Below are 22,381 nucleotides of genomic sequence, written 5' to 3' on the forward strand. Positions count from 1 at the left end.
GTCCAATGGGACAAACATGTTGGACCTTCTCAAATACAGTGTAGTGGAATGATAAGCCACAATCTGATTGAGTCTGGTAAGTTCTCAATCTGAAACACATCACTGGGGAGGATCTGTTCAGCACTTCCTAGGAGGTTGGGAGAAGGGGAAGGAATAGCCAGTAGTATTTTGACTCTGGTTATTTTTCTCCAGTTCAGCATCTCACACTGTTACCCACAGGTGAGTCCTCATTCCCATTTTATTGAGTATGTTATTATCTGCTTAAAGTTTTGTAACAGGTCCAAGAACTTAACAGAAAACTCCGACTTCATGGGTAAACAGCCATATGGGAGGATTTAAATTCATAGGAAGGCTACAAAAAGTCTAGGGGATAGAAATTAAACCTTACCATGCCTGTTTTACTGGTGTAAAATGGGCGTAATGAGGGATGGTTTCGGGACCAACATTGTGCACCCCAAGGACTCCTGAAATGGGTCAGGACATGGGTTGAAATTTACATAAGTAAGAGGCCTCTCACCTGTGTTGAACGACAGCCACGGATACCTGCAAAATGGTCTATCCCATTTTGGGCATCTGTGGCTGTCACTTAACACAGGCAAGAAGCCTCTTATATGTGTTGAATTCCTCCCAAGCATGCACATACCACATATCATGTCTCAAATTAAAATGGGGTTCGTAATTATGAGTCTGGCTGGCATGAATCGTGCTCTGTCCCATTTACAATTGGCCTTGTGCCCAATGGAAAAAACTCTAAGCCAGTTATTTTCCAAAGGAGTAAGGAGTTAACTCAATTTACAGAAAACAAAGAAAAATAAATGCTGTAGTAGAAATCGATGAATTATAAGTGTTAGCTGTTAAATATTTACTGTAGTTATATTGTTGCCTTGACCTGACTATGATTGCGGCAAATTGATGGACAGTGACTATAGAAAACAGGGCCATGAACAAGATAGCACTGCAATTAAATATCCAGCAGTATTAACTTTCTTTTTTTACTGTCAGGCAATCCAGTTGAGGTTGGCCAGCTTGACCTAGGATTTAACCAAAGACATTATGGTGAGTAAAGTTTCCTTTTTCTTCTATAATAAAAGCAAAATACTGCGGATGCTGGAAATCTGAAACAAAAACAAGAAATGCTGGATTCACTCAGCAGGTCTGGCAGCATCTGTGGAAAGAGAAGCAGAGTTAACGTTTCGGGTCAGTGACCCTTCTTCGGAACTGACAAATATTAGAAAAGTCACAGATTATAAACAAGTGAGGTGGGGGTTGGGCAAGAGATAACAAAGGAGAAGGTGCAGATTGGACCAGGCCACATAGCTGACCAAAAGGTCACGGAGCAAAGGCAAGGAGAAGGTGCAGATTGGACCAGGCCACATAGCTGGTCAGCTATGTGGCCTGGTCCAATCTGCACCTTCTCCTTTGTTATCTCTTGCCCAACCCCCACCTCACTTGTTTATAATCTGTGACTTTTCTAATATTTGTCAGTTCCGAAGAAGGGTCACTGACCCGAAACGTTAACTCTGCTTCTCTTTCCACAGATGCTGCCAGACCTGCTGAGTGAATCCAGCATTTCTTGTTTTTGTTCCTTTTTCTTCTGTTGTCTCTGCATAGATGTGATGCAAATATAATAAATCAAGCGAATGTAAAGCCTTACGTTTTCTCCCTTTGGTTGTATCATTAAACTAACTTCACCCAATCTTGTTACACAAGAGCATTATGAATTAGTGCAATCAGTGGTTAAAATGAGCCAGAGCGGCTCAAATTGGAATTCTGATCTTTCAACTGGGCTCTGTTCTGGCTGAGGCCCAGATGTGATGTTCCTCTTCTCTTTTCCCTACCCAACTGTCCAAACATTTGGACTTTTGGGTATCTCGAGCTTCAGCAGTAAATTTTAGATTATACGTTAGAATCGGACAGAGTCAGCATGGGTTTACGAAAGGGAAATCATGCTTGACAAATCTACTAGAATTCTTCGAGGATGTAACTCGTAGAATTGATGAGGGGGAGCCAGTGAGTGTGGTTTATTTGGACTTTCAGAAGGCTTTCGACAAAGTCCCGCATAAGAGATTAGCATGTAAAATTAAAGCGCATGGGATTGGGGATAGTGTATTGCGATGGATAGAAAATTGGTTGGCGGACAGGAAACAAAGAGTCGGGATAAATGGGTCTTTTTCCGAATGGCAGGCAGTGACTAGTGGGGTGCAGCAGGGATCAGTGCTAGGACCCCAGCTATTCACAATATACATTAATGATTTAGATGAGGTAACTAAATGTAATATCTCCAAATTTGCAGATGACACAAAACTGGGTGGGAGGGTGCATTGTGAGGAGGATGCAGAGAGGCTTCAGTGTGATTTGGACAAATTAAATGAGTGGGTTAATGCATGGCAGATGCAGTATAATGTGGATAAATGTGAGTTTATCCACTTTGGTAGCAAAAACAGGAAGGCAGATTATTATCTGAACGGCTATAAACTGAGAGAGGGGAATATACAGCGAGAAGAAAAAGGAATGAAACCGGACGGAACGCCCTTCCTAACAGCACTGTGGGTATACCTACCCCAAATGGACTGCAGTGGTCCAAGAAGGCAGCTCACCACCACCTTCTCAAGTGCAATTAGGGATGGGCAATAAATGCTGGCCTTGCCAGCGACGCCCACATCCCTGAATGAATTAAAAAAAACTTGGGTGTTCTCATACACCAGTCGCTGAAAGTAAGCATGCAGGTGCAACAGGTGGTAAAAAAGGCAAATGGTATGTTGGCCTTCAGAGCGAGAGGGTTTGAGTGCAGAAGCAGGGATGGCTTGCTGCAATTATACAGGGCCTTTGTGAGGCCACACCTGGAATATTGTGTGCAGTTTTGGTCTCCTTATCTGAGGAAGGATGTTCTTGCTATAGAGGGAGTGCAGCGAAGGTTTACCAGACTGATTCCTGGGATGGCGGGACTGACATATGAGGAGAGATTGAGTCGGTTAGGATTATATTTGCTGGAGTTCAGAAGAGTGAGAGGGGATCTCATACAAACCTATAAAATTCTAACAGGACTTGACAGGGTAGATGCAGGAAGGATGTTCCCGATGGTGGGGGAGTCCAGAACCAGGGGTCATAGTCTAAGGATACGGGGTAAACCTTTCAGGACTGAGATGAGGAGAAATTTCTTCACCCAGAGAGTGGTGAGTCTGTGGAATTCACTACCACAGAAAGAAGTTGAGGCCAAAACATTGAATGTTTTCAAGAAGGAGTTAGATATAGCTCTTGGGTCTAAAGAGATCAAAGGATATGGGGCGAAAGCCGGAACAGGCTACTGAGTTGGATGATCAGCCATGATCATAATGAATGGCGGAGCAGGCTCAAAGGGCCGAATGGCCTACTCCTGCTCCTATTTTCTATGTTTCTATGTTTCTACGTACTACTTCTAGCTACTGTTTCCCCTGTTCAAGCATACTGGTGCACATATTCCTTTGAAGCTTTAGGAAAGTATTTAATGTTGGTGCACTTGATTCATTTTTACTTCAAAGTTGTTTTTTTATTGCTAATAAATGATAGAAAAAAATAAGTGTTTTTTTGGTTAATTTATATTGAACAGGCCAATTAAACCATCATTTCCCAAAAACAACCTCAAATGACACTTTCTCCTATTCAAGGATAGGCTCTCATAGGAACATAGGAAATATGAGCAGGAGTAGGCCATTCAGCCCCTTGAGCCTGCTCCGACATTCAACTAGATCATGGCTGATCTTTTCCCTCGACGCTATTTTCCTGCCCTCTCCCCATATATATTTATGATATCTTTAATATCTAGAAATCTATCAATCTCTGTCGTGAATATACTCAATGACTGAGCCTCCACAGCCTACTGAGGTAGAGAATTCCAAAGATTCACCACACTCTGAATGAAGAAATTCCTCCTCATCTCTGTCCTAAATGGCCTACCTCATTCTGAGACAGTGTCCCTTGGTTCTAGACCACCCAGCCAGGAGAAATATTCTTCCTGCATCTACTCTGTCGAGCCCTGTAAGAATTTTGTATGTTTCAATGAGATCACCTCGCATTCATTTAAACTATAGAGAATATAGGCCCAGTTTTCCCTTCACAGAGGTACTCACTCTCTCTAACCTCTCCATGAAATTCACAGTTCTGTCTCTTAAACTGCGCTGCTCCACAAACACACTTTCTCCTTGTCATGGGTCCCAGCTGATACTCCTAGTAGATCATTAGAGATGGGCAGCAGCCAGGACCAGCAGCATATATGCCAACTTCAGGCAATAGTAAAAATTGACCAACTATTTTAAAATAGGCCGATGACATGTAGTTACAATAACAATGCAGTGGGCTACAGGCTTTTTACAGCTGAAGCTGCAGGTGCACCATTATTTCACAATATATAGTGGTAGGTTGTGGCAAGCATTTCAGTGATTTCCCTTATTGTGGGCCATTGTGGATTTATGTTAGTATCTATTATTTCTAAACATGAATGTTAAATTGTTTATATGGTTGAAACTGTGACATGGAGACACCCTTCTTCCCTCCACACCAAGGCAAGAAGGCAGTATACGTCTTCCCTCATCTCCAGTTCACTTTACTCCCTTTATGATGACATTCTTGTTTCTCTTTCACCTCATTTCATACTGCTCACTTTCAGTTCTTGCTGGCACTTTTCTCCACCTGTAGTTCATGCTAGAACTCTTTTCCTTCTCCTCATTGAAATTCAGATGAGCTCCTTCTTCCATTTCCTACCATTCTTGCTGACATTCTTCTTTTCTGAAGTCATACTGTCGCTTTTCCCCTTAAGGACATAGAACCAGAATAGATCATTTAACTTCTCGAACCTGTTCTGTCACTCACTTAGATCATAGCTGATCTGTAGTTTAACTCCATTGAAGGGGAAGATCTCAAGGGCAATTAGGGAGGGGCAATAAATGCTGGCCTTGTCAGTTATCGCTCACATCCCATGAATGCATGAAAAAAAGGCTAGCCTTGGTTGTACAACCCCTAATACCTTTGTCTAACAAAAATACGTATCAATCTCAGTTTTGGAATTTCCAGTTGACTGAGCTTCAGTGGCTGTTTGGGAGAGAAAGTTCCAGATTTCCACTACCCTTTATGTGAAGAAGTTACGAACAGAATTGATAAAGGGGATTTGGTGGACGTGGTAGACTTGGATTTTCAGAAGACTTTTGATAAAATCCCCCACAGGAGGTTGGTTAGCAAAATTAAAGCACATGGGATAGAATATAATATACTGGCATGGATTAAGGATTGGTTAACAGGCAGAAAGCAGAGAATAGGAATAAACAGGTCATTCTCCCATTATCGGGCTGTGACTAGTGGGGTACCGCAGGGATTAGTGCTTGGGAGTTTGCAGATGACACAAAACTAGGTGGGAATGTGTGTTGCAAGGAAGATGCAAAGCGGCTTCAAGGGGATTTGGACAGACTTAGTGAATGGGCAAGAATGTGGCAGATGGAATATAATGTTGAAAAATGTGAAGTTATCCACTTTGGTAGGAGGAACAGATATACAGAGTATTTCTTAAATTGTAAGAGATTTATGTCATTTGTATTTAATAATTCAATAAGTCACTGAAAGCTAACATGCAGGTGCAGCAAGCAATTAAGGAGGCTAATGGTATAATCCTCTTATTGCAAGAGGATTTGAGTACTGGAGTAGTGAAGTCTTGCTTCAATTGTATAGAACCTTGGTTGGACCGCAGCTGGAGTACTGTGTGCAGTTTTGGTCCCCTTGCCTTAGGAAGGATATTATTGCCATAGAGGGAGTGCAATGAAGGTTCACTAGTCTTGTTCCCGGGATGGTGGGACTGTCCTATGAAGAGAGATTGTGGAAACTGGGCATGTATTCTCAGAATTTTGAAGAATGAGAGGTGATCTCATTGAAACCTACAAAATACTTAAAGGGATAGACAGGGTAGATGCAGCTAAGATGTTTCCCCTGGTTGGGGAGTTTAGAACCAGTGGACACAATTTCAAAATAAGGGGGAAGCCACTTAGGACAGAGATGAGGAGAAATTTCTTTACTCAGAGGGTTGTGAATCTTTGGAATTTTCTACCGTAGAGGGCTGTGGAAGCTCAGTCATTGAGTATGTTTGAAGCAGAGATTAACAGATTTCTAAATACAAATGACATAAGGTGATATAAGGATAGTGTTGTGAATAAGGCATTGAAGTGGATGATCAGCCATGATCGTATTGAATAGTGGGGCAGGCTTGATGGGCTGAATGGCCTTCTCTTGCTCCTATGTTCCTACGTGCTTCCTAACATCACCCCTGAATGGCCTAGCTCTAATTTTAAGGTTATGTTCTTTGTTCTAACATCCTCCACTAGAGGAAATAATTTCTCTCTATCTAATCTTAAACAACTCAATCACTCCTTAACCTTCCATACTCAATGGAATACTAGCCTCACCTATGCAACCTGCCCTCATAATTCAACCCTTTTAGCCCTGGTATCTTTCTGGTGAATATACACTGCATTCCTTCTGAGGCCAGTATATCCTTCCTGAAGTGTGGTTCCCAGAACTGAATGCAGATTTCCAGATGCAGTCCAACCAGTGTTTTCAACAACTTAACTTCGATCCCTTTATGTTCTGGCCCTCATGAGATAAAGGCTAACATTCCATTATATATTTTAAATAATTTTTTATACCCTTCTCTCCACTCAGCTCATTCTCATACTTTCCAACTCCTCCCTTTCAGTTCCTGCTGATACTTGCATCTCCTTCTCTGGATTCATACTGTCACCTTCCACCCCTCAGTACCCGTCGCACATTTTTCTCCCCTCACTCGTCAGTTCTTCCTCCGTGCTTTTCTCTGCTCTTGCCTCCTGTTGCTCTGACGGATGGAATACTGTCATGGGCAGGAATTCTCACATTGTTTTGCAAGATTTGGTTTCCCAACATTTCTGCCCACAGCAAGAATTCTGAGGGAGAAGCCAGATGCACTATTTTCACCAATTCGGAAGGTTCAAAGGTGTACATGAGGGTCTACATTGTACCCCCATGCCCAACCCAACTCGTACTTTTGTCCCTACAGTCCTCAGCCCTTGTACTTCTCTTCCCACTTGCTCAGCTTCTTAGAATCATGAATGCTCCTGCAGATAATCAGGCCATTCGGTTCATCAAGTGTTTGCTCATGTTTTTCTCCACAAGTCACCTAGTCTAATCTCACTCTTGTGGTCATAACCCATACTCTTTAATATCCCTCTTTTTCAAGCAGCTATCTACTTACAATTTTAAATAAAATTGTGGACTCCACAATTCCAGACACGCTCTTGTGTTTTCTCCCCATACACCATACTTCTGTGTTTCTCTCCATCCATACTTCTCACCTTACCTACCTGGATTTTCTGCTTCTGTCCCTACCCACCCTGCCCTTGTGCTTCTCTCCCCAAGTCTTTTCTGAATTGCTGTATTGTCTGTGCTGCTGTGTAAAGGATGAGTCACTGCTGAAAGGCAAGTTCAGTACGATTAAAAGTAATTTGTATTTAATTTATGAAACCGGTGTAAATAGAATATCCGACTCTGTGCACTCCCTGGCTTCTATTGTTTGCACTGCTTACAGATTTTCAGTGTTTTACAGATGGAAGTACGAAATTCTTTATGCTAATCTTAGTTTATTATAAAAACTTGGATCTCTCCTTTTCTCCCCAAGTCTTGTACTTCTTTACCCCAGACTTATGCTTTTTTCCTTCTCTATGCTGAGTTTGTGACGTGACATTGCTGGAACTATTTGTTTCTTAACTGTAGCTAACCCTTTCAGGAGGTAAAGTACTAACTTCATCTTTATACTAATTTTATGCAAGGAACAGTTAACATATGAACATAGGAGCACGTGTAGGCCATTCAGCCCATCGAGCCTGCCCCGCCATTCAATACGATCATGACTGATCATCCACTTCAATGCCTTTTTCCCCACACTATCTCCATATCCCCTTAGGTCATTTATATTTAGAAATCTCTCAATCTCAATTGAATATTTAAATCAATAAAATTTATTAAATTAAATATACTCACACGCGATCTTGAGGGCCCGCCGTGATCTTCAGTGCAGCGGCCAGCGCTCCCGCACTTTCAGATCCCTGTCTGGGGAAACGAGGCATGACACTGGTGGGGATGGGGAGGAGGTATGTTTATAAGTGCCGGGGGGGGTGGGGTGGTGGCGGGGGGAGATGGGGTCACTCAAACATCATGGGTGTAGGGGATGGTGAGAGGATTGTACTTTAAACTTGGTGCAGTTTGTGGGGGGAAGGTCAGATGTTAAAGGTAAGTGTTTTGGGCGGGGCGCAGGAAGGGCAAATAGTTCATGTAATTGTTATTGGGGGGGGGGGGGTGGGAAAGGAGCATTGGAAGTTTATTTATGTAATTCTGGGGGGAATATGTCTTTAAAAATTTAAATATCCAGGCAGGGCTGACTGCCCTTCAAAAATGGCATCAGTGCCTGCACACAGGCAGCTGATACCATTGCTGGGGACAGACAGCCCAAGATTGGCAGCGAGCTCATAGAATCCAGCCCAATGTATCAAATAACTAGAGCTTTAGTCCTTATTGAAGGGCAAACTGATGATTTTGTTGTCGAAAAAGAAGAGAGATTTGAAGGCAAAAAAATGGACACAATAAAAACAAATTTGGATCAGAAATTGGCTAGCTGAAAGAAGACAGAGGGTGGTGGTTGATGGTAAATGTTCATCCTGGAGTATAGTTTCTAGTGGTGTACCGCAAGGATCTGTTTTGGGGCCACTGCTGTTTGTCATTTTTGTAAATGACCTGGATGAGGGTGTAGAAGGGTGGGTTAGTAAATTTGCGGATGACACGAAGGTCGGTGGAGTTGTGGATAGTGCCGAAGGATGTTGTAGGTTACAGAGGGACATAGATAGGCTGCAGAGCTGGGCTGAGAGATGGCAAATGGAGTTTAATGCGGAAAAGTGTGAGGTGATTCACTTCGGAAGGAGTAACAGGATTGCAGAATACTGGGCTAATGGGAAGATTCTTGGTAGTGTAGATGAGCAGAGAGATCTTGGTGTCCAGGTACATAAATCTCTGAAAGTTGCCACCCAGGTTAATAGAGCTGTTAAGAAGGCATATGGTGTGTTAGCTTTTATTAGTAGGGGGATTGAGTTTAGGAGCCACGAGGTCATGCTGCAGCTGTACAGAACTCTGGTGCGGCCGCACCTGGAGTATTGCGTGCAGTTCTGGTCACCGCATTATAGGAAGGATGTGGAAGCTTTGGAAAAGGTGCAGAGGAGATTTACTAGGATGTTGCCTGGTATGGAGGGAAGGTCTTACGAGGAAAGGCTGAGGGACTTGAGGTTGTTTTCGTTAGAGAGAAGGAGGAGAAGAGGTGACTTAATAGAGGCATATAAGATAATCAGAGGGTTGGACAGGGTGGATAGTGAGAGCCTTTTTCCTCGGATGGTGATGGCAAACACGAGGGGACATAGTTTTAAGTTGAGGGGTGATAGATATAGGACAGATGTTAGAGGTAGTTTCTTTACTCAGAGACTAGTAGGGGCGTGGAACGCCCTGCCTGCAACAGTAGTAGACTCGCCAACTTTAAGGGCATTTAAGTGGTCATTGGATAGACATATGGATGTAAATGGAATAGTGTAGGTCAGATGGTTTCACAGGTCGGCGCAACATCGAGGGCTGAAGGGCCTGTACTGCGCTGTAATGTTCTATGTTTTATTAAATTCAATCCATGCTGAGATCCTGCCCAAAATCCTAGCCCTATCCAGATTTCGGCTTGGAATAAGATGGCAATGTTAGAGTATAGTTTTGAAAAAATTCCATTGTAACCACTGAGAAAAAAAATACTATGTTTCAGTACTGTAAGTTTTACCTAGATGATTAAAAAGGTACATTTATTCCTGTGCTGCATATTCTAAGCAATTCTATGTAACCAGGGGACACAGATTTAAGATAATTGGCAAAAAATCCAGAGGGGAGATGAGGAGAATGTTTTTATACAGCGAGTTGTTATGATCTGGAATGCACTGTCTGAAAGGATGGTGGCAGCACATTCAATAGTAACTTTCAAAAGGGGAATTGGATATATACTTGAAAGGGAAAAGTTTGTGGAGTTATGGGGAAAGAACAAGGGGAGTTGAATGAATGGGATACTCTTTTTTAAAATGGCCTCCTTTCTGTGCTGTGTCATTCCATCATTCTATTGTATTATTTTGTACTGTTAAAAGTCATATTGTTCTAAAATTGTTATCTTTGTAGCTACAGACAAGGTGGCTCTTCTGATTGGCAACATGTCCTATCACAACCATCCTAAACTAAAGGCGCCAATGGTGGATGTATACGAACTGACCAATTTGTTGCGGCAGCTCGATTTTAAAGTGGTATCTTTGTTGGACCTCACCGAATCGGAAATGCGTAATGCAGTGTATGAATTCTTGCTCTTGCTGGACAAGGGAGTGTATGGTATGTTTGCTTTCGATACATTTCAGAGTGCTCTGGCAGTTAAATTATGTTACTTATGTTATGAGATGCATCCAAGGATACTGAGGGAAGTGAAGGTGGAAATCACAGAGGCACTGGCCATAATTTTTCAGTTTTCTTAGACTCGGGTGGTGCCAGAGGACTGGAGAATTGCAAACGTTACACCCTTGTTTAAAAAGAAGAGTGTAGAGATAAGTCCAGCAACTACAGTTTAACTTTGGTGGTGGGGAAACTTCTAGAAAAAAATAATTTGTGACATAATTAATAGTCACATGGGCAAATGCGGGTCAATTAAGGAAAGCCAGCATGGATTTCTTAAGGGAAAATCATGTTTAACTAACTTGCTGGAGATCATTGAGGAGGTAACAGAGAGGGTTGTTGAGGACAATGCTGTTGATGTGGTGTACATGGACCTTCAAAAGGCATTTGACACAGTTCCACACAACAGACTTGTGAGCAAACATGTAGCTCGTGGAATAAAAGGGATGGTAGCAACATGGATATGGAATTGACTGAGTGACAGGAAACAAAGAGTAGTGATTAATGGATGTTTTTTGCGCTGGAGGAAGGTTTGTTGTGGAATTCCCCAGGGATCAGTCTTGGGATCCTTGCTTTTCCTGATATATATTAATGACCTAGACCAGGGTGTACAGGGCACCATTTCAAAGTTTGCAGATGATATGAAACTCTGGAAGAATTGTGAACTGTGAGGAGGATAGTGTAGAGCTTCAAAGGAACATAGACAAGTTGGTGGAATGGGCAGACAGGTGGCAGATTAAGTTCAATGCAGAGAAATGTGAAGTGATTCATTTTGGTAAGAAAAGCATGGAGAGACAAGATAAAAGAAAGGGTACAATTCTAAAGGGGGTGCAGGAGCAGAGGGACCTGGGTGTATATGTGCATAAGTCATTGAAGGTAGCAGGACAGGTTGAGAGCGTGGTTAATAAAGCAGACAGTATCCTGCGCTTCATAATAGGGGCATAGAGTACAAGAGCAAGGAAGTTATGTTAAATTTGTGTAAGACACTAGTTTGGCCTCAGCTGGAGTATTGCATCCAGTTCTGGGCAACGGACTTTAGGAAATACTTGAGGGCATTGGAGAAAGTACAGAAAAGATTCATGAGAATGGTTCCAGGGATGAGGAACCTCAGTTATAAAGATAGATTGGAGAAGTTAGGACTGTTTTCCTTGGAGAAGAGAAGGCTGAGAGGTGATTTGATAGAGGTATTCAAAATCATGAGGGGCCTGGACAGAGCAGATAGAGAGAAACTGTTCCCACTTGTGAAAGGATCGAGAGCGAGAGGGCACAGATTTATAGTATTTGTTAAGATAAACAAAACTTTTTCACACAGAGAGTGGTTCAGGTCTGGAATGCACCGCCTTAGAGTGTGGTGGAGGCAGGTTCAACTGAAGCATTCAAAAGGGAATTAGACTGTTATCTGTAAAGGAAGAATGTACAGGGTTACGGGGAGAAAGCGGGGGAATGGAACTGAGTGAATTGCTCTTTCAGAGAGCAGGTGCTGACATGATGGGCCGAATGGCCTCCTTCTGCACTGTAACGATTCTGTGACTTCAAAATGGCAGTTTCTAGAGGGAGAGAACCTGTTTGTATAGAAGTCATCATCAAATTACTTGACGTGCTACTGGCTTTTGAGGGATCAGATTTATACTGTTACTCATGTTACTGTTACTCTCTATATGTTTTTAATTTGAACAATGAATAGAAGGAATGTAGTTCAATCAAATGGGTATGCAGTGACCGAGTTAATAAATATGATGGTGTGTTATTGTGTTATACAGACCAGAAAGTCCCCAAATTCAATTTTTGTCCTGTATTAAGTTTGTTATCTCAATTCACGTCATTGCCCCTGGGCTATGTGGGTTTGGCTGATTAGTTGTGAGACACATTGGGTTATTTTGACTTCAGGCAGTAATGTAGCATGGGCAATATCAGGTCAGTCACCTGCTATTGCTCATTTTATGCTATTGGCCAAAGTCAGAATTACACCAACAGTGTGATCCCTAGACATTAGATCAGCATGCGAGTTCCTCTGCATATTTGCCTTGCATTAAAAAGAAAGTTATGGAGTTTCTGTTTTCAGGACTGAGGCTGACTGGATAATTACAGCACAGCCTCACAGATAGAGTTGAGTATTGTGTGTGTATCAAACGGGGAAAATGGTGTGTGTTGCAAAAGGAGACATTTGCTGTTTGTGTGTTATCACAAAAAAGCTGTTGAGGGTTTTGTGCATTTTGCAGAGAGTTGTTGACTTGTGTTGCGTGCTACATATGTGCTGAATTAGCTGATGTTGGCTGGGATGACGGTCAGAGAAGATTCCTGCTCCTGATCATTATCTAGTGGCCTCTGCTGGGAACTGTATGCATGGATCCAGATCTAATAATTTCCACAGTTGAATCCCCTGCTAACGCGCAGGCCTCAATATTGATGGGCAGGAGTGGGTTGTTCGGAGGTTTAAAATGTGAAATGTGCAGAACATGATCTTAATCCAATGGCTATTAATATATTTAAATGGGCTCCTACAATGCAATTGGGAGCCCCCCCTCCCCAGCCCACATCTCCAGCCTTCTGCCCCTAGCCCCGATCTCCATCCTCCAGCCCTCCTGAAGGCAGGTATCTTTCTTCTTTCCCCCCAGCTGATTCCTGCTACTTGCCACCACCCCCCACCCCACCAATTGCTGACCTCACCACTCTCTCTCATTTGCTGGGGCACATCCACCAAGGGTCCCCAGTTGCGGCCTGCTGCCAATTGTGGCTTCCTTCTGGCCGCCGGCCAGCTTGTCCATTTAGTCAGCTGCTGGGTGGGAGACAGAACTACAAAATGTTAATGAGGTTCTGCTGGTCTTAATGCCTTAACAGGTTTCTCATTCATTTTTGACCTCACCCGCACTGTCCCTGCCTCCCCATAAATATTGAGACATTCGTGCAAAAAGAGCGCTTGGGTGAAGTTCCATAGATATGCTATTCTGTAATATCATACTCCAGAATGGAAAGGAGGGGAAAAATGGAGTGAAAATTGAAACATAAACTCCATTGGCTGAAACAGCACTAGGCTCACTGCATTTTGTGGAATTAATTTTAAAAGATCAAGTTAGTTGTCTGCTTTTATTGTTTAAGTCTGACATTGCATTAATTAGTCAGCTTAAAAATCAGCAACAAAAGTTTTGTACAGTGGAATCATTCTTCAAGGGTTCTGCATAAACATGGCTGTCAAAAATGACCTTTGCAGTGACTATAAAGATTTTGATGATTGGAAATGGAAAGTGTTATGAAAAACAATGCATGGTAACCATTTCTCTGCTCATTTTCTTTTCACCTTGTGTATGTAGCCTGGGTGTTTTTCCTCTTCAGATGACACCAGATAAAATAAGTCAGTCTTGGTGTCAGCATGCATTTAAAAAGTGATGAACTCAGAACAAGTAAACTGTAACAATATTGGTATAGATTGTGCAACAGAAGTTCTTTCTGTGTCAGCATGATCTCTTTTAAGCGGGGGCATGCACAAACACCATCCTAATTGTGATTGCAAGTAAGATAGCTGAATACACGAGCCTGAGAATCTGAGGGTGCAAGTATCCGCCAACGCATCCTGTGGCTGTTGCTAAAAAGTCTTTCCTGCTGCAAACGAAAATTTGATAAAAATCAGTCTACTTTTGACAGCAGAATATTGCCCTTTTTGTAACATGCTCCTAAACCTGCAGAGAGCAGCACTGAAAGCTCTGTATTTAGCATATTTTAAGTGGCATAATTGTTCTCTGTTTAACCTTTTCAGTGATCTAATGTATTCTATAGCTTTCTGTGCTAGATTCTTCAAAATTGTCTAGCCCTGACTTTAGGAGTTAGACATTACAACCCAGGTCAGAGGTAGAAGCAATCATTGTTTCTTATCCAGGGATCAAACAGGTTTTCACTTCAGTGACCACATTCTCTCTACACTACAGTGGAAATAGCAGTTGCTGATACGCATTATGTATGTTGGAGATGGAAGGATACGTTTCTGACATGCATGCCTTAATTCCTAGCAGCCTTTGTATATCTTTGTGCACATGATAGACAAAACATTGCCATATCATTAGTGAACCAGTGCATACTTTGAAAGCACCCTTGCCAACCTCCATAACTCTCTGGTATACCTCATCAGGCCTAGAAACTCCCACTGATCCTTCTATTTTACCTTCATCCTGTGCAAGTGGCTGTTCATGCACTGGTGATTCAATACTTTGAGGAGAAGCTGCATCTCAGTGCTGGTACATATTTTTCAATGAGGATACTGATCTATCTTACCTCTAATGTTTATTTGGGTACATAAAGTTTGATCCAGTACCAAAAAAAACTGCTATCATGACCAGGACCTCCTTTCATTCCTTATAAAATCAACTTTAGTGCCATTTTTTGCACTTTATGTTCAGGCACCTAATCAGCACATCTGGATGAGTGAATGTCTAATACTTTATACCTGTGGAACTCCCATGGCATTGCTCACAGTGAGCTGTGGGATGTGCTGTTTTATGGCATGAATGTACAAGATATTCAGGGGCACAGATTTATCGTGACTGAATAATTGGAATTGCATTTTATTACAGAGTATTATAGGTAACAGAATTTTCAGTTTCAAGTTATGATTATGTAAATATTTTCATTGAAAATGCTTCATTTCCTTGATTATTATATGTCTGTTAACTTTTTGCTCAATTTTAGGTCTTTGATTTAAAATTGAAGCCACATAGGAAAGAAAGAACAAATGTGCATGAATGTAGGGTGCTTAACAGCCAATGAACTACTTTTGAAACATGAACCATTGTGAAATGATTGAGCGTGCCCTTGTTTAACAGTAAGCAAGCTGACACAGAAAGGTGAACAAACAGCAATGAGATAAATGACCAGATAATCTCATTTACTAAAATAAAAGCAAAATACTGCGGATGCTGGAAATCTGAAACAAAAACAAGAAATGCTGGAATCACTCAGCAGGTCTGGCAGCATCTGTGGAAAGAGAAGCAGAGTTAACGTTTCGGGTTAGTGACCCTTAAGGGTCACTAACCCGAAACGTTAACTCTGCTTTTCTTTCCACAGATGCTGCCAGACCTGCTGAGTGATTCCAGCATTTCTTGTTTTTGTTTGTAATCTCATTTACTAATGTTGGTTGAGCGATAAATGTTCAAGCCAGTACAGGATCTGGGAGTATATGTGCACAAATCATTGAAGGTGGCAGGGCAGGTTGAGAAAGTGGTTAAAAAGGCACATGGGATCCTGAGCTTTATAAATAGAGGCATAGGGCTGAATTTTACAGCCACCCCGACTTCGGGGGGTTGTGGCAGGGGGGTCAGAAAATGCCTCGATGGACAGTTAAGAGCCAATGTGGGACTGGAATCACATATAGACCAGACCGGGTAAGGACAGCAGGTATCTTTCCTTAAAGAACCAGCTAGGTTTTTCTGACAATTGACAGCAGCATGGTCACTTTTACTGATACCATTCACTGAGCATTTCACCAATCATTTCACAATGGTTTATGTTTCAAAAGTAGTTCATTAGCTGTTAAGCACCCTACATTAATGCACATTTGTTCTGCAGTGGCCATCGCTAGTGGTGGTGCTGCCGAATTGCCGCCCTACTGATTGGGCCGGCAGCTGTGGGAGGCGGGTCACCATCCTCAGTTGGATGGCGTTCCTGACTGTGGCCTGTTAATTGGCTGCCACAGGCAGAGTGCTGCCCTGGGGTCCCATTGCCCACTGGTGCGAGGTCGGCTCCCGCTTTCGGTCCCAGTGGTGGGACTTCTCAACTACCGGCAAAGTTCAGCCCAATATATAGATATTTGTCGGAAAATGAATTTTCTGGGAAAATTTTCATCTATAACACAGAGCTAAAAGCACCTGCATTCCAAATATGTATTTCAGATGCCAAGCTGGGAGTGCTAAAGATGAAAATGAGTCCTTTGATGTCAGGTTTACTTAGTAGAATTCACAGATACTGCACTCAAAAATCAGTCTGCCTATTTTGGCAGTTTTTAGTTGGTCACGTTAGGCATCTTTTTTTTCCGGTTGAAAATCTTTAGACTGCTTCTGGGAAACTGTGAACAAGGGGAGTGTTAAAATGAGCGGACCAATGTTTAATTTACTAAAATTTAAGATCTTATTTCCATTTCCAAAAAGATAGCGGACTAGATTTTCTGATTTGTGTTATTTAACATCATGGTGACCCATTTAGTTCAAATGGTTTACCACCAACTTGTTTTAAATGGGAAATGGCAATAGGAAAATGTAAGCTGGTATCTCATTAATCAATCAAAAGAAAGTTTGAGCACTAAACATTGCCTCCAACTTCTAGCTCTCTAAAGCAACTCATGACTCATTAAAGGATTGCTGAATGCACTTATTTTAAAGGCATGTGTGAAAACTTCTTGATATTGACTCACAGGCATCCTAGTGTGTAAGCGCAATGTATATCATTTACGAAAGGGCAAAATGTAAAGCAGTATTCCAGCAAGCCAATTAATCACAAAAACTAGCTCAGAGATAGGTTTTGCCTTTTAAATCAGGATAATTATAGGCACACTTCGAAGATAGTGGCGCCTCGAGTCTTGACCTCAGTATTTCTGTTGAAGGAGTTTTAAACTTTTCATGTTGCCACATACCAACCTGAACAGATGCAAAGATGAAGCACTAGGGTATAAATAGCAATGAATGACTCTGCATGCAGACTATAAAAGCATTTTGTTCCTACATATTGATAGTCTGTCAAGAAGGTGAAAATTAGGCCTACACACAGGGCTCATTGACATCTGCAACAGCTTCGAGTCACTTGTCAGCAGCCAGCATGATTCACTTGCATATCAAGTAACAGACTTACATGTACATATTCCCAAGTTTCAATTGACGTGCGAAGCAACTGGAGCTTCCAGTTTTTCGTTAACTAAAGCAGTTCCTCACCAGCTAAATATTTTTTGTTATAATATGTGTGTATTATTAGATGTAAAGTGTACAGCTATTACGATGGTGATTTATGCCTCAAACCCACCCAGCAATATTTGGCACAGAAAGATCCCACAAGTAGCGTTGAAACAAATAGCCAAATAACCTGTTTTAGTGATGTCTGTTGAGAACTACCTGTTGACCCAGATACCGCGAGAACTCCCTTCTTCTTCTTCAGATAGAGCCATGGGATCTGTCACATTCACTTGAGGGGGCAAGTGGGGCTTCAGTTTACTGCATCTATAACTGTGCGGCACTCTCTCACTACTACAATGAAATGTCAGACTAGATGAAGTGCTCAACATCTCTGGAATGGAGCTTCAACCCATGACCTTCTGCCTCAGAGGAAAACATGCTATTGCTGTGTCAAGACAGACATTTTGGATACAGTTTCCATACATACTTGGAGCCTGACATCAAAGCCTGTAGGTAGATATGTAGCTCAAACATCCTTTTTAGGCAAATTCCCACGAGTTTTGGGTTCCACAACTCTTTAGCCTCTACTGGGAAGGTAGCACATCCTCACCAACTCCCCATTCCTCGATGAATCACCAGTGCCACATCCTTACTAATTCTAATTCCCCTGGGTGAAAATGTCTGAAGTGATGTGTGGGGGGTAAGAAAGCAGTTGATGTAGGGGGTGAATTCAAGGGGTTTTGGGGGAGAGGAACAGGAAGCAGCAGTTGTCTGCAGAAACTTGGTTGGGTTTGAATTCAAATTCTTCACCCTCTTCATCATCATAGTTCACAAGGAAGTAGTTGTATCTTTGCTCCTATTATTTCTCACCATCATCATCCCCTCCCTGTGCCTTGCTGTGGTGATTGGCAGGAAAAGAGAATACGAGCTATGTATGAGTGAGTGTTATGCCTCTTTGTATTAAGGAGCCACAGAAGTGGGTGTGGTGCTTCACAAGGATGCCACAATTACAGTGTATGTGTCTGGTCACCAACCCGGCCCTGACATTCTGCCCCTGACTTTACCAAGTGCATTGCGACTTCTCCTGACCTTAATGGCCATGCGTTGCCTTAAGTTAGCGACGTCCCCTTCGGTGACCTGTTTCTTGTGGGTGTTTTATCCTCTGACAAGATAGGAATACATGAAGGGAAGGCTAGCAGTTGAGTGCAGGAACGTAGGAACAGTAAAGGCCATTTAGCCCCTTGACCCTGTTCTACCATTCAGTGAAATCATGGAAGATCTGTGACCTAACCCTATAACTTTGTATGTGCAATGTGGCATGGAAGTTTTTTCATTCCTTCATGGGATGTGAGCATTGCTGGCAAGGCCAGCATTTATTGCCCATCCCTAATTGCCCTTGAGAAGGTGGTGGTGAACTGCCTTCTTGAACTGCTACATCCATCTGGTTTAGGTACACTGACAGTGCTGTTAAGAAGGAAGTTCCAGGTTTTTGACCCAGCGACAGTAAAGGAATGGCGATATAGTTCCAGCTCAGGAAGGGCTTGGAGGGGAAATTGCAGGTGGTGATGTTCCCATGCTTCTGCTGCCCTTGTCCTTCTAGGTGGTAAAGGTCGTGGGTTTGGAGGGTCCTGTTGAAGGAGGCTTGGCATATTGCTGCAGTGTATCTTGTAGGTGGTACACACGGGCTGTCACCGTGCGCCGGTAGTGGAGGGAGTGAATGTTTAAGGTGGTGGATGGGGTGCCAATCAAGGGGGCTGCTTTGTCCTGGATAGTGTCGAGCTTCCTGAGTGTTTCTGGAGCTGCCGCCATCCAGGCAAGTGGACAGTATTCCATCACACTCCTCACTTGAGCCTTTAGATGGTGGACAGGTTTTGGGGAGTCAGGAAGTGAGTTTCTCACCACAGAATTGCCAGCCTCTGACCTGCTTTTGTAGCCACAGTATTTATATGGCTGGTCCAGTTAAGTTTCTGGTCAATGGTAACCCCCAGGACGTTGATGGTGGATGATTCAGTGATGGTAATGCCATTGAATGTCAAGGGGAGATGGTTAGATTCTCTCTTGTTTGAGATGGTCATTGTCTGGTGTCAATTTTAGTTGCCACTTATCAGCTCAAGACTGTATGTTGTCCAGGTCTTGCTGCACGTGGACGCAGACTGCTTCCGTATCTGAGGAGTCGCGAATGGTGCTGAACATTGTGCAATCATCAGCGAGCATCCCCACTTTTGACCTTATAATGGAGGGGAGGTCATTGATGAAGCAGCTGAAGATGGTGCTGAAGTAAGAGATGTGGAAGTGGAGGAGGGAGTTTTAGGGTGTACATATTAGTAATTGCTGTTAGGAGAGATGGATAACCATGCTGTAAAACCCTGCATTAGTGCCCCCGTAATCAGACTACATTGTAAAGGGTTAGTTGTACAGCTGTTACTTGTAGCAGCGATGAATGTGCTGTTGCCCAAGGAAGACAAGAGAATGTGGCTGGCCTGTTACCTTTTCTAACCTAGTCAGGACAATTAACTTTTTATGGCACTGGTCTGAAGTCCTGGGGGTGAGAGGTTAGTACTCAGTACCAGAGCCACCTCCTTGCACAATGTTTTTGACAGGTTTCCTGCATAGGCACCTAACACTCTGGTGCTCTATTTCATTGAGGAGTGTTTACAGGCAGGCTCCATGAAATTGTGGCATCTTTTTCTCTGCCTCTGTATGATGTTATGCTGCTTTTTACGCTTGCCTCTCCTGTGTTAGACATTCTTACAAAGTGGCACAAAAAACAGTCATGAGACATCCAGACAAGCCATTTGAGTTAACCCGTTGAGCTGGGCATTGTTCCTTCCCTGCTGCCAGCCCAGCCTGTTGCTGTACTCTTCAACTCTTTATGGGTGGCACAGTGGCGCAGTGGTTAGCACCACAGACTCCACAGGTCCAGCGACCCAGGTTCAATTCTGGGTGTTGCCTGTGTGGAGTTTGCAAGTTCTCCCTGTGTCTGCGTGGGTTTTCGCCGGGTGCTCTGGTTTCCTCCCACAGCCAAAGACTTGCAGGTTGATAGGTAAATTGGCCATTATAAATTGCCCCTAGTATAGGTAGGTGGTAGGGGAATGTAGGGACAGGTGGGGATGTGGTAGGAATATGGGATTAGTGTAGGATTAGTATAAATGGGTGGTTGATGGTCGGCACAGACTCGGTGGGCCGAAGGGCCTGTTTCAGTGCTGTATCTCTAAATAAATAAACCAGGACTAGTTTTTTAAAGGGTGCACTCTAATTTCCATGCACCCTAGCACATTGTTCCCATTTTACAAGGATTTTGTGGCAGTAACTACTCCAGTGGATATGCAATACTGATGTAAATATCTGGCCAGGCCATCAACACAGTTAGAACATAGAACATAGAACATTACAGCGCAGTACAGGCCCTTCGGCCCTCGATGTTGCGCTGACCTGTGAAACCATCTGACCTACACTATTCCATTTTCATCCATATGTCTATCCAATGACCACTTAAATGGAAATTCATCTTCCATTGCCTTAAAAACAGTGCAACTCACTGTATGGAATTTCTAGGGCAATTAATAGGAAAATACTGAGAAATGTAGAGGAAGTGAGGGACCTTGGAGTGAATGTCCACAGATCCCTGAAGGTAGCAGGACAGTTCGATAAGGTGGTTAATAAAACATGTGGAATCCTTTCCTTTATTAGCCAAGGTATAGAATATAAGAGCAGGGAAGTTATACTGGAACTGTATAACTGTTAGGCCACAACTTGAGTACCATGTGCAGTTCTGGTCACATCATTACAGAAAGGATGCAATTGCACTAGAGAGGGGACAGAAGAGATTTACGAGGATGTTGCGAGGACTGGAAAAGTGCAGCTATGAGGAAAGATTAGATAGGCTGCATTTGTTCTCCTTGGAACAGAGAAGGCTGAGGGGAGATCTGATTGAAATGTACAAAGTTTTGAGGGGCCTGGATAGAGTGGAGGTGAGGGGCCTATTCATCTTAGCAGAGAGGTCAATGAAAAGGTGGCATAGATTTAGAGTGATTGGTAGAAAAATTAGAGAGGAAATGAGGGAAACTTTTTCACCCAGAGGGTGGTGGGAGTCTGGAACTCACTGCCTGAAAGGGTAGTTGAGGCAGAAACCCTCAACCCATTCAAAAGGAGTCTGGATACACACCTCAAGTGCCGTAATCTGCAGGGCTATGGACCAAATGCTGGAAGGTGGGATTAGAATGGGTGTATCATTTTTTGGCCAGCACAGACACGATGGACCAAGTGGTCTCTTTCTGTGCCTTAAACTTTCTATGATTCTATGTCTTCAGAAGAGAAATGGAGGGGGAAATTAGTGCCAGGAGAAAAGGCAGTGGTGATTTTATAATAATATTTCTATTGACACAGTGTCAATGGGAGCTGGGTTTCCTCCCAGTTAATTTCATGTGACCGTACAAGCCATGGTCCTTATGGGTAACAAACAAGCAGCAGGAAGTTTACCTGTGTTTTGATCTGGAAAATGGATGATTTCAGTTGGTCAAACTCCAACCCCTGGAGTACCTCTGCAAACACTTGGAGTGGCTCTCACTTCTGGCTATTGCTAGGCTGAGCCCCAGTTCTCTTGGGTTCGATAAATTGGGTGTATCCCTAAAAGAATAATGTGTGACTCCACATTAAACAAATGGAAACCGTATTGTGGAGATTCCTAAGTGTGTTATGACAGGTCTCCACTTGTGACAGACAGCTAGTCAACCAAAGAAAACAAAGAAGCATCTCAAAGCATTTGGTACAATGAATTATTTTTCGAAGCACCGTGATTGCTATCGTGCAGGTACACATGGCAGTCATTCTGCATCAGGAGCGTCCCACAAACAGCAATGCGGTGAATAGCAAGCTGATCTATTTTACTACTGCCACTGCTATGAAGCAAAGTGAAATGAGACCACATTTTATTTGGGCCAATTCCAGTTCACACTGCCAACTTTGCTCTGCTGCTATGAAATTACAAATTAAGACATATGGAGTTCTGATGAAGGGTC

General features: G+C 42.8%; 1 protein-coding gene across 2 annotated transcripts in view; it reads left to right on the top strand.

Annotated features, from left to right (window-relative positions):
* Nucleotides 1–22,381, top strand: part of malt1 (MALT paracaspase 1) — a 121,112-nt gene that overhangs the window by 62,851 nt on the left and 35,880 nt on the right. For both annotated transcript variants that reach the window (XM_068031074.1, XM_068031082.1), the window contains exons 8-9: nucleotides 1,003–1,056; nucleotides 10,237–10,440. In XM_068031074.1, the coding sequence (XP_067887175.1) occupies nucleotides 1,003–1,056; nucleotides 10,237–10,440 (258 nt within the window). The remainder of the gene's footprint in view (nucleotides 1–1,002; nucleotides 1,057–10,236; nucleotides 10,441–22,381) is intronic.

Source organism: Heterodontus francisci, chromosome 1, assembly GCF_036365525.1.
Source record: "Heterodontus francisci isolate sHetFra1 chromosome 1, sHetFra1.hap1, whole genome shotgun sequence".
NCBI classification, from domain to species: Eukaryota; Metazoa; Chordata; class Chondrichthyes; order Heterodontiformes; family Heterodontidae; genus Heterodontus; species Heterodontus francisci.